This window comes from Varroa jacobsoni, unplaced genomic scaffold (assembly GCF_002532875.2).
Source record: "Varroa jacobsoni isolate VJ856 unplaced genomic scaffold, vjacob_1.0 scaffold_1207, whole genome shotgun sequence".
NCBI lineage: Eukaryota > Metazoa > Arthropoda > Arachnida > Mesostigmata > Varroidae > Varroa > Varroa jacobsoni.
In genome coordinates, this window is record NW_019214109.1 from 153,495 (window position 1) to 165,841 (window position 12,347).

At 40.0% G+C, this 12,347-nt stretch overlaps 1 protein-coding gene across 4 annotated transcripts in view; it reads left to right on the forward strand.

Moving 5' to 3' along the window:
• Positions 1-11,974, forward strand: part of LOC111267669 (uncharacterized) — an 18,505-nt gene extending 6,531 nt beyond the window's left edge. For 3 of the 4 annotated variants that reach the window (XM_086971393.1, XM_022846050.2, XM_022846048.2), the window contains 4 exons: positions 5,903-6,407; positions 7,997-8,173; positions 10,713-10,899; positions 11,246-11,974. In XM_086971393.1, coding sequence (XP_086827519.1) covers positions 6,356-6,407; positions 7,997-8,173; positions 10,713-10,899; positions 11,246-11,327 — 498 coding nt within the window. In that variant the 5' untranslated portion in view covers positions 5,903-6,355 and the 3' untranslated portion in view covers positions 11,328-11,974. The remainder of the gene's footprint in view (positions 1-5,902; positions 6,408-7,996; positions 8,174-10,712; positions 10,900-11,245) is intronic. The other variant, XR_002684772.2, reaches the window with a different exon arrangement.
• The last annotated feature ends 373 nt before the right edge of the window (positions 11,975-12,347 follow it).

The window sequence follows — 12,347 nt, forward strand, 5'->3', positions numbered from 1 at the left end:
TTTCTTCTATATTCTTCTGGCTTGGTCCAGTTATGTATATACATAAATACGAGCGTATTATAGCAGTTACGAGTAATGACTGCTGGCGCCTACTGACTATATGTACCAAAAGCTCGCTGAAATCACATATTTTTCACCGACTACGGGATCCAGCACTCAATCTTGTTGACCAACGTAAAAGAAATGTTGTTACCTTAGGGATCAGTTTCTGCCGAAGAGTCGGACTGGGCACAGCTTCGGAGGTCCATCGGGCAACGAGGTTTTGCGAATGATGTTGCGCCTAAGACCTGTCTTAGCATAGTGTTCATTGTAAAGGCGATCGCAAGGGGCATCGAAAGAACAAAGGAGCCGAGCGTCTTCAGCAACTGTGTAGATAGCCGCTCCGAAATTGTGCAAATCGTCACGTCTACCAACCCGTTCGCCCGCGGGTTGGCTATAGCGTCCTCTGCATAGCACACGTTGTGACATGTTAAATACTGACCCCCGGAAAAAAGCTTGTGTTATCCGTAATGGCAGCGTCTATAGTTCCGTAACGATGCTAAAGGCCCGACAGTGCCTCTTGCACGATCTGAGTTGTAATGTGACAAGCTGGGAAAGGATAACCGAAACGATTGCAGTAGTCTATATACATCAGAACAGACAAGGGAGCATGTTCCAGGATGCACAGTGGCTCACCGTAGTTAAAAGCTGTGCGGGTGGATCTACGAACGTTTAAGACAGATGGCAGTTATGGCTCGGTTTCGTTCCGCAACTGCAAATCTTTGAATTCTTACTCAAACTTCGTACTCCGAAAAGCAGCAGGACATCAATCAATGGATGACATCTATCACGGTGTCGCCGGCTTGTTCGATTAAGGCTGTCACGCCATTCCGTTTAGCCACTTGCCCGGCCGATTACTGTCAAAATCAAAAGCTCCTGTTCCTCCCACTAGCGGCACACTCCTCAAGAAGTGGCAAGCTAGATCGTCCATTGTTTCACCTTTCGCGATCCTATCAAGTTGCCATCAAATTTGCATTAATCGCTGACAACTAACAATCAAACGACTGGGTGGGGGGCTATATATAGTCATAGTTGTTCGGAAGTGATTATATATATATATATAGAGAGTTTGAAGTTTTTACATAGCATTAGAAGAAAGGTGAAATTAATTACTTTCGCTACAGAAGGGTAAGTTCTTATTCTGAGTTAGTTCAGGTAGTTTAAACTGTATTCGGAAGACGCCTGGCGCTTATTAGTCGAAGCGCTCTCGGGGAACTGTGCATCGATCCTGCCTAAAGGCACCACCCAGCCCAACGACAGGAGTGTAGCGAAGACAAATGGTAAGCATCAGTCACGATCACTACTAACTTCTGTAACGGGACCGACTTTACGCGATCAGTGTAATGCAATATGGTTTCTTACTCATGCAAAACAATCTCTACCGTTTCAACAGATAATTGAGACTTTGATGTTTTTAACTATCTTAAGGACCATTCAAGCGCAAAGAAAACTGTCTGGCATGTGATGGCATACTATTCTGGACAGATGGATTTCGTTTAGAAGACATGTATGCGTACACGGTACGATGTGTGCTAGTTTCTCTAGTAGTCTGCGAGTAGTAAATCTCGGAAATATGGCTTTTTATTCATCGTTAAGAACGGATCTGTAAATGTGCTGCCAGGAAAAGATGACAGTAGAGTTTATATCAGAATGACGCGAGGCGTCAAGGGATCTTACAAAGCAGTTCCAATCGCTTTGTAGCGCAGGAGTTGTAAGAGCCGTTAGTCGGTTTTGGGAGTAATGGAATCCTACCCTACACGCGCGCATACCGATCGTGCGGACGTCAAGACAGGGCGACATAAAATTAAACTCACTGGGCGCTAGAGGATACTGGCTGCGGGATAAAAACATACCGCCGGATTAACATAACCGAGATCTAATGGAACAATTATAATCTGAATCTATGAATAAATTCATGACTACGTCTATATAGCCAGAAAATGGATGGGTGTGCAGCACTTTACCCTGCGAACAACGACAGGAAGATAAGGCAGATTTAGGTGGTAAAGTGTAGTCCGGAAGCCCAATCCAGGACTAACGCACTGTCGAGCGACAAACACAGCAGTTTTGTAATGGTGAAAAGTTACATTGTTAATATAGTGCTTTACGATTACGAATAACTGGCTTACTCGTAAATAAAGTGAGGCCAGGTCTACCCAACGTCAAGTCACCTTGGCTGCTCCGATGAAGCCCATTTTCAACTAAGTGACTACGCCAACAGCTTTACATGATCATGAAAGTGCAGGACGAAGGGTAATGCAAACCTTGCTGTGAACCGAACGGATGTTAACAACCTTTGTTTCAACGACCTACTGCACCGCGCGTAGAATAACCTATCTGTAAGTTCTTTGCTGATCTAAATGTGCGACGATCACACTGAGCGGCCGTCCGGGTTTTGTGACTTGATTTCTCCAGTTTGTTCCTGGAGAGTATATGAAAAACAGTGTATTGCTTAAGGCTAAAAATAATCCACGCTATTTGCTAAATAATCGGCGAAATTGATGCCTATCCATGACTCAGAATTCTGTGAAATGGATCCACCTATGCAAAGGGTCCGCGAAAGGACATCTCGCGTACGTTATTTTTTATATATTAAACCCTTTTAATTGACCTGAGTCGTATGTATTGAAATTACGACGGATAATCGCAAGACTTGGAATAATTGGATAAACACACAGCTTAACTCTAAGCTGCAGGCCTTCTGCTCTGCAGAACGCTTAGCAATAGCTGCGGTACCTTCATAGCTAATGAAACCAGATGCTCAAAATTCCTTATTCCTGTTTAGGCCCTTTAATAGAGAGAAAGTAAACCTGAAAAATAGTTCGATTTTCCCTCCATTAAAAAAAATAAAGAATTGAGAGGTGCCAGATGTACGAATCATTTCGGTCGGTATCGATCGAATTTCTCGATTCGTCCTACTAGCGATGTTTCGCATAACGGCATCACGGTCAAAGTCATGAGATGTAGGCGCTCGGCCTAAACAGCAAGTAAGTTTCACGTGTGCCTCGTCGCCTTCATCTTGAACTCTCCTTACCATGCGTATACTTACTTAAAAAGAAGAATAAACATTTTTCCTTATTCACAAAAACGCAAATATATAGATTCGAATACGCTTTTGATACCAGCATTGCTACCGCCTCAACCATCACTTAGCCTATATCTATCTAAAAATGTCATTAATAAGATAAAACTCCACTGTAAAGTTGCAGCGAGCACCAATAGTAAGACATGGACATGACCTATATCAGTATGAAAAATTGCAAACATTAATTTAATATTTCAAAATTACAACAGTTCGCGACATTTTGTGCTCGAGATACATCTGTACCCTCTGAAACTTGAATTCCTTATTGAAACTATAGTGGCAGAAATAGCTCGTGGACAAATCTTGCATTAGCTGAGGCTGCTGCTAGAAACACCGTGAGGTGTTGGTTCCAAAAGAACTGGAACTCAAAAATGGGTCCTTTAAAAGACCCCCTATGAATGTAAACTTCGAAGATACAAAGGCTGTGGTGACAGCCGACCCATCCCAAAGTTGCTGTCTCAAAGACCCTTGTCAGTTTTACTGTACGTAAACATGATATGCTTGTTTTCTTTTGACAAATTGAGAAGATAAAAAAAAAAGTTAGACAAACGGGTGCCGCACAACCTTTGCGGAAATTAAAAACGGCGACGTACAGAAGGTTATTTTTTTGCTCTAACGTCAACATAATGGTTCATTCTTGCATAAAATTGTGACTGTGATGAAAAATAGATCTTCTATGGTAATGGCAGACGGTTTTATTAGTGTCGATACGTTCGAACAGGAGGGATATCACCCTAAATTAGCTGAGTAATAGCTTACGGTACGCCTAGTGGTCTAGTGCAAATGCTACGCACTATAACTTGATAAGGCGTGCCTTATCGACGGCTGAAGTGTATCGTCAACAAGAGGAGAAGATAATGAAAAGACTACGTATTAAGTAAGCGTAGGCGAATCACTCTCGTTACAACGCCCGACCTCACGCTACAGGAATCACACCGACGAAAATGTAAAACATATGGTTAGAGAGAGACTCATCATACTCGTTAGAAGCTACGCTCGTAGCACGCCATTTTGTTTAAACCTCTACACTTTTTCAATAAAAAAATTTCCTTAGCTAACGTCGAAATTGCATTTCGAGGCTTCATAGATTCTCGTACGCTATACTTCTACAGCAGTGGAGTAGAAAAGTTAATAATACCAATAAAATCAAAAAACTAGACCTCACTATGTCGCGTTTCATACAGAACTATTTAATATTATCGGAAATAATCTATAATCAGAATAATAATAATAATGTTCTCCCTCGTTCTAGTAATAACGCAGAACGCAAAAACTATTAAACCTAGTAAAAGAAATACTAGCTCGGAAATATGATGTTGAACTTCGGAAAATGTGGGTTTTTTAAAACCGACATGCAAAAGTTCCTAATTACGACTCTTCCTCGTAAAGCCATTGTTGATCCTTGAAATGTTAATGCTTCATATAATTGAGCAGTTGTATTTTAGATTTGCTGATCTATATATTCAACATTAGATTATATTATTATATAATTATTATTATTACAACATTAGAAAAGTTCTCGGAGAAAAAAGCAGGATATACTAGATCCGTTGCGTATAAGCGAGTATTGTTTAACGCAATGGATCTAGTTCCCACACAATTCATTAACACTTAGCGAATAGCCTCTAGCCGCAATTCTCAGAGCCTAACTCCACACTATTGTTAGCGTTTGAACAAAATCACACAAATAGCCACGGTCCGTGGCGCAATATTTTTAAAAATGTCACCGTTTGATACCACTACGATTATGGTGCCGATCATCACGCGGTTCAGAGAAAAAACACGATTCATATAATACCGTCAGTTGAAATCCCGCTTTGTAGACTCTTAACCTCGTCCTACGACTACATCCTTTGCTTACAACCTTTTATTATGCTATTACCTTTATGGTACATGGAAAACATACTACCCGCCACTCAACGGAAAAGCTTATCGTACTTACGCGATCTTTAAAATCAAGTTTTTCTTTTGTTAACACGTTTTTTGTTTTGGCCTAGATTACCGCTGAAATATTGCTCTAAAGTAGAGGATTCCAACAGTGGTGGTGGTGGTGGTGGTCTCAATTAAGTTAGTTTCATCCACTGAAATATAACTTGTCGAAGTTGGAAATTTGAGCCTCTACGTATTCACCCAAAGAGAACATCGACGAGTAGACATTTGCAACACAGCGGTGTCATCGTGAGGTAACAAACGAGGATTCCTGCTGACGATGAGATGATCAGTTAGATCGGGGTATCTGAGTTCCCGAGACTCCGTTTTTAACCTGCTATTTATGGCACATTGTAATTGTACAATATATTGTATTTCAAAAGATAACGACAAGGCGTAATTAAGATGAACCTGTATTTAAAAGGAACAGAACACTCGTTAGCAAAGTATTTACAGAACCTTGTGATTTTTTCTTGCCGAGCAATCTGACATCGGTTGCGTGTATCAGAGTGCAACAACTTTTGCTGGCGCGTTTCCTTATATCCCACGCACTGAATTCGTCAGGTGACAGTGGATAATTTCTTCCTAATATCGTTCAACTTTGTTCTCCTTTTTTTCTCCTGCTTCATTTCTCTTTTTGATAGACACAGGTATTATTCATGCTATTGAGTGGCCCAGAAGTTAACCTACAACTGGAACCGATGGTGCTATTTATGTTATTCGAAGGAGAAAGACACACTATTGTTCCCTGGTAATTTCCAACATCAAATCGAAGGGGAGCGCTCCTACTGCCGCTGCACCCGTTGCCCCGTTGCTAATACCATACGACTTTCGCGTTTTCTATTGCAGGCCACGTATGTGACAACGTTTCTGCCAGTGATTGTCTGATTCACATATCCATCTGAGAACAAAGGGAACTCGTCCGTCTGATGATGTGTCAAGTATAGGAAAGGACAAGCAGACATCATCATAGAGAGATAGTCATACGTCGTCGTCCTACCATAACTACAGTCGGCGCCTCGACCATACGGGATATTTCAATCCAACGATCCCGTACCACTTTACAACTACTGGCTAGTGGTAGCGGCCGTGAACAAGTGAGAGGGAGCCTAAAATCAACGAACGCTGCCGCAGTCACTTGTCCTAAAGCCTTGATCCTCCTCAATGTTTCGCGCGGCCAGTCTCAAGTTTTGACCAGTGACAAGAGCGAATCTTGTAGATAACTGGTGTAGTTCCCTTAAAGTCGGTACTGGGGCGTTGAAAACGACTGACGGTTTTTCTCGCATAATTAACAAACTCAAAATGAACCTCAACGTCACTGTGGCTGGTTTTGTCGTTCTCGCACTGATCCAAGGTAGGTGATCACGTTGAAATTTACAGGTACACTTTGACCGAAGATACTGCCTACGTTATTGTAATTATCCACCAATTCGGGCAAACAGATTTTCTCCATTGTACGAACTTATACCAGTTGAGAGTAAACTTATATACTATGTTAAAACTTCGCAAAGCAACAAAGATCGAACCCATGAATTTCACAAAATCGTGTCGTTGAAGTGGAAAACCACTTCTTTACTAGCAAAAAAAATGTATCCTCCTTCTTTTAACACTGCGGATTGGCAATCCTTTATTGTTTGATGGCGGAGGTCGTTGTTGAACAACTTTGTGACGAATACTATACCGGCATCGATTATAGATGGCGCTTAAAGTGGTGCTATTATTGCGATGAACAAAATATATAAAAATAGTCAAAAAACGATTGTTCCATGTCTGAAATTGTTAAGCGTGTCCATCTGGCGTCAATCAGTGAAGCGGCCCGATAACAAGGCTACATTGAATAGAAATTATCATATAATTCACAGCAGTCTATCTGGCTAGCATCGGCCAATGGTTAAACGTTGTTTTTATAAGATAAACGTTACTTAACTTATTTCCGCCAGCAACCGTGTAATGAACTACGTTGTCCTAACAAACGATTGACCAATGAACCTTTTTTTTTTTTTGGATATGTATATATATGCAGAGCATCTGAATAAGTTGTTTTTGAAACTATTTAAACGAAAAGAGATATATCGGCGAGATTTTTTGCTTGTGCTAAAGGCGTCAATGTTGACGGTTACGTCTGTTGAACATAACCACCATACAACGTGGAGCAAAGACCGTTCGCCTTTTTAAAACAGCCGTTAGTTAACGTATAGAAAATCGTAAAAAATCGCTTTTCGGATCATTTTTATAATTTTTTTAGCCCTTATAGGCTAAGCCTCATAAAGGATCTTTTGGTTTGCCTCACAGAAGCTTTCCTTGGATTTTTTTTAGAGGCAGCACGAAAACTGGCAATAAACTACATTGTTGCGTTCGGGTTTTTAACCTTGGTGAGGTCGCTGTTTTGCCTTAGAAAGCACTGGTCTTCTTCTGGAACTAAGATTTAGAAATAAACAGATGCTTGCTACCACAAACCGGCCGCTGAAATATATATATATATATATGTATGTATAATTCAACTATTTTACCCGTCTGGCTCAATAAGAATGCGTGACCTGTCAGTGGTCAGATATAGGAAGGGATAAGCGTTCATAATGTTCTGGTCTCTGTTACTTTTGTGGGTTCGATCACGCTTGGGCTCTAAATGATACACCCAAAAATAGTGACTTGTTTTGATTAGTGGACATTGTATTGCAGTTACTGATTTTTAGTGCTATAAAGAAACCTGAATGCGGCGGCTTTAGTGGCCCGCCTCTTTCTGTTTCTACGAGCATGTCTATGCCCGGAGTCCATTCTACATGAAAATGTGTCCCTAAAGTTCCTAATGGGGACTTGGCCCTGCCCTGCCCTGCCCTGCCCGCCGTAGACTTCCAAACCTTGGAGACGAGACATCTAGAGGAGTAAGCACGACTTTTATATTTAGAGAACTACAAAGTTAAAAATCATTGAACTATTTTACAGGTGGCGTTATGGGGCATAGTGCGGATTTTGACGTAAAACAGTTCCGTGCGAATGCAGCCTCTGTTGTGCTCGATATGACGAATTATTTGAACCTGCTCAGACCTTTCATTATGGCTAAGCTCAATGACTTGCCTGTATTCGCAGACCATGCCGAAAGCATCGTGGAACAATTTTTCGGTGGGTAAATCACGTTATCCGTTAACCAACGTTTGCTTTTGACTACCATAGGCATTTTATTATAATTATTGTCATGATTATTTTTATCATCATCATCACCGTCACGATTACTAACTAGATCGACACCCGACGAGGCCACCTTGCCAAAATTCAGTCGAAGTTTGTTATGAACATAGAAGAATTCACCCATAAGCAGAACTGCAGCAGAAGCGACTCGGCGACAATTCCTGTTCTAATATTTAAGTAGTTAAAATGCTTTATCTTTATAGAAAGCACTCTCGAAGAACGACTGAAGGCGCTCGTACCGTATTCCGCTAATGAGTGGAATCTTTACGTTGCATCTTTATCATCTGCCACTATCAAACTATATAGGAAGAGTGGTGCTTAGTACTCATCAACGTTTCTCACAGTATTCATGTATTAAAAATCTGCAAAGATCTAGGAGTTTATCTGGATCGAATATCTACACGAACACACAAGTCTTCCTTGAATTTGCATAAACGTAATACTGTATTTGCTCATCTTTTGGACTCTTTGGACCTTGCTCAACTTGGATCTAGAAGTAAAATTTTAGATTGCAACATAAGCGGTATTGTTCATCTATCAAAGAGCCAGCGGCTTATTTTAGTTCCTGTAACAAATCACGTATTCACCGTCGCTCCTCACGACCCTTTGCCGTCTGTTGACCAATGCGTTCATTCTCGTTGGAACTTTTAAGGTCTCGTCATCTAAGATCATTTTCACTGTCGAAAGCACAGTTGCTAATATTCCTCACCGGTGATCAAATCGGAGCTAGGTCAAAAGAACTGCACTGAAACCATTGCAGGACACGTTTGCTATGTGCGGCCTGGAATTTTTGTGGAACAGGATAACCTCGCCTCGTCTGTTGGGTTGTTTGTTGGATAGCCTTGTTTACTTAACGCGATTGTGTTACAAATAGATCCTTCTTGATCATTCTATTATTCTTCATACAGTTCACAGTGTTCAGTCTTAACAAGCGCATATCATGGTCTATTTAGGACGAAAATTTGCTTTGAGTAACCCTAAGCATATCTCCCAACGTTACCCGTTGTTTTCTTTGCTTTATATCGACGTGGAGAAAGCACTTTTCGTCGGCGGCGACAGTTCTGTGTAAAAACTTGATACGAATGTTACCAGTGATCAGGCAATGGGGAGAACCCATGTATATAGTGATGTTCACTCAGTAAAAGAAGCGTTCATAGGTATATAAACTTCTAATATTTAAGCAAATCTTGTAGATTTAAGCTATCTATTGATAGCCATATAAAATTCCTTCATTTTCCTCCCAATTCACGAACTGTTTGCTGGCAGTATTCCTTCAAAAATGCCTTCATTCGGTGATGGCTGATCGAGGTGAGGTGCATCCTTCCGTCCAAGTCGTCATTCTTGAACTTCGCAAATCAGTTTGAATTGGTTTATCTCAGTTATACCGTTTTCAATGTAAACGGCACAATTATCCTGTGCCACTTCGGTAGCTGGCTGCCGTCGGCAGAAAGCAAAATAAAGTAGGTATCGAAAATGCGCTTTCCCTCACTTAAGGTCGTCATCCTTAGAATTTGAAGTCGGCGTAAAATCCCGCTCACTGCTTACTCTAGAATTACAATGGGCTTCAATGAAACAAAGCAATTTCGAATGGTCTACAGAAACAAACAAACAGTAGAGAGGGTTAGAATTGAATCGCAAATACTTGCGCTCCGAGTTCCAAGACATTTCACAAGGGTCTATATCAATAAACCATATTTTCTGTAGAGGACTTCAAAAAAGAAGGTTAGTTATTTTTGGAAATAACAAGACACAAACCAGGTACTCAACATAAAATAGAAAAAATAGAATGTTGGAGCTTAGGAAAACATACAGGTCTGCATAAAGACACATAAAATACGGATTTAAGCCTCAATCGCTGCGGGCTGTAAATGGGTCTAACTTGCGAGAGCAATTTAGTCCGACATGCTCAGGACTGGAGGTAATTTTTGAGTCGAAGAAAGTATTATACAAAAGATAGCAAGTATCAAACTGTACAGCGGGAAATATCTGTAGGCTTTTAGGGGGAGATCCTAGATAAATTGTGGCTAGTTTAAGGCCAGTCCCAGAAAAGTTTGGGTTTATCATAGTGACAACAGGCAACATAAATGTCGAAAGGCGTTACAAGATATTAGTTGCAGGCGAAAAACTCATTTTGCTCGATATTTGTTTTGTAATGCTTTTTTGAAGGCATGCATGAATAAATACACCTTGAGTACAATGCACATTATTTAGTTAGTGATGTACCAGCGGGCATGGTTAGTGCAAAGTATATAAGTATTTACTATTAAATTCCAGAATATTGAGTCATCTGTAAATAAGTAGGAAACGGGTTTCTAAATTTAGTTAAAAGTATCTGGCGTCACCCATCCAGTTCATATGTGTTTCGGGTCCTTGAATTATACACGAGCTAGGCTAAGAATACTAAAACATAGGTTGATGGTACTACTACAATGATAACGGAACTTCCCTATTATGTTTACCCTTGATTATCCAGAGACACTTCCAGAGTATACGGCTGCTTGTCATCTAGGCTCCGCAGAGCCCAACTACTCGGTGCAGAAGTTCCTCACTGATCTGTCTGACAACTTTTCCGCGATAGCAAAGTACTACGATGAACTTAAACGGAAAAATGACGAATCATTAAAGACTGAGAGCAAGTGCCTCTCAGAGCATGTCGTAGAGTAAGTAATTGGGTCTCGCAAATAAATCAAAATGTTCAAAATGATCAAAATGCTGATCCTGGACTAATCCTTACAAGTTCGCCGCTGTTTTAAACACTCTTTATTTAGTAGCAATTAGACGTACTTGAGTGATTTCTATTGCTCGCCTCTTTCTCATTTTCACACAGAGGTCTGCTGTTAGATGTGCTAACTCATTGTACATTGGTACTGCCTTCAATGCTTCGTAACAGATGGCCAGCAAAAGCTGATTTAAGACATAGCTACAAAAGCATTATAGTTTGAGACGGGACCTGATTGATCGAAAAGTTTTCCGTGTGTATTTAAATATGTCAAATTTATATTTCAGTTTTGTTTTAAAGAACAAGGATTTCGCTCAGGTGGTGCTTAAATTGAGGAAAGCCTTTGGTAGGATTCGCGATGAGCTGTGATTTTTCTGCATTGGAGTATCCTGCATCTCTTCAACGGTGAACCAGAATCTCGAGGCCAGACAGGAAAGCCAGAAGGTGACTTAAGCGCATTTGAAACTTGTTTTTATGGCATACGTTCTGCAGTTATAAAATTCCATAATATGCCGGTTATTTTTATTTGATATAAATTTCAAGCTAAACGGTATCCATTTGGAGCAACAGCTGAAAACTATTTTTTTGGCGATTTTATTATCGAAATACAGGCCCTTTTGTTTAAGGCTCATCGTCTAAAACCGGCTGTACGATCCATTATTGCACCGATAAATGCAGCGGCATTCAGAACAACGAATACGAAGCCATTAGTAAAGCTTTCACGTAACAAACAATAAAATTAAGTTAACAAATTTCTTCTGTATCTCATATAGATAGAAGAAGCTAGTACTTATTAGAAATGCCAGTGTACGTACGTTCTATGTTGTTATATTGTGAATTTTTCGATTTTACTGCGAAACGGATAAATGTACGCTCTATGTATTTATTTACGATGTGTAATAGGAGCATATGAAAGAAACGATTACAGAAAAAAAAAAACTGTTTATAAGTTCAAAGCTTATTTATTGAGTAATAAGAACTTCAATGTGTTAATAAATCACTTCGTTTTTGTAAAAGATTAAATGAGTTTTACTTGCTGTCGAATAGTAATAAAAATTGTTTCGACCAAGAAATAATTGTATTGATAGTTTATTCATCTTAAATTGCACCGATGAAGTTTGAAGACATCTATTCGGTTAACTTTCTTTAAATACTGGAAAGTTTAATTGGAATGTATCTACTTCGTAAAGTTCTATACATTATATGTATATAAAAAATGGCTTTGTCTGCCTCGTGCTATCCATGAACATTTCCTTATGAGCGTCGTATAGACGAAAAAATCAACTCGCGAAAAAGAGATAAGTTCACTCTCGTGTGCCTTGGAGCTTGTGTAACGGCTTATGTCGATACCCTGTTATGGTATTGAATTTTGGTATATATTTAACAGTT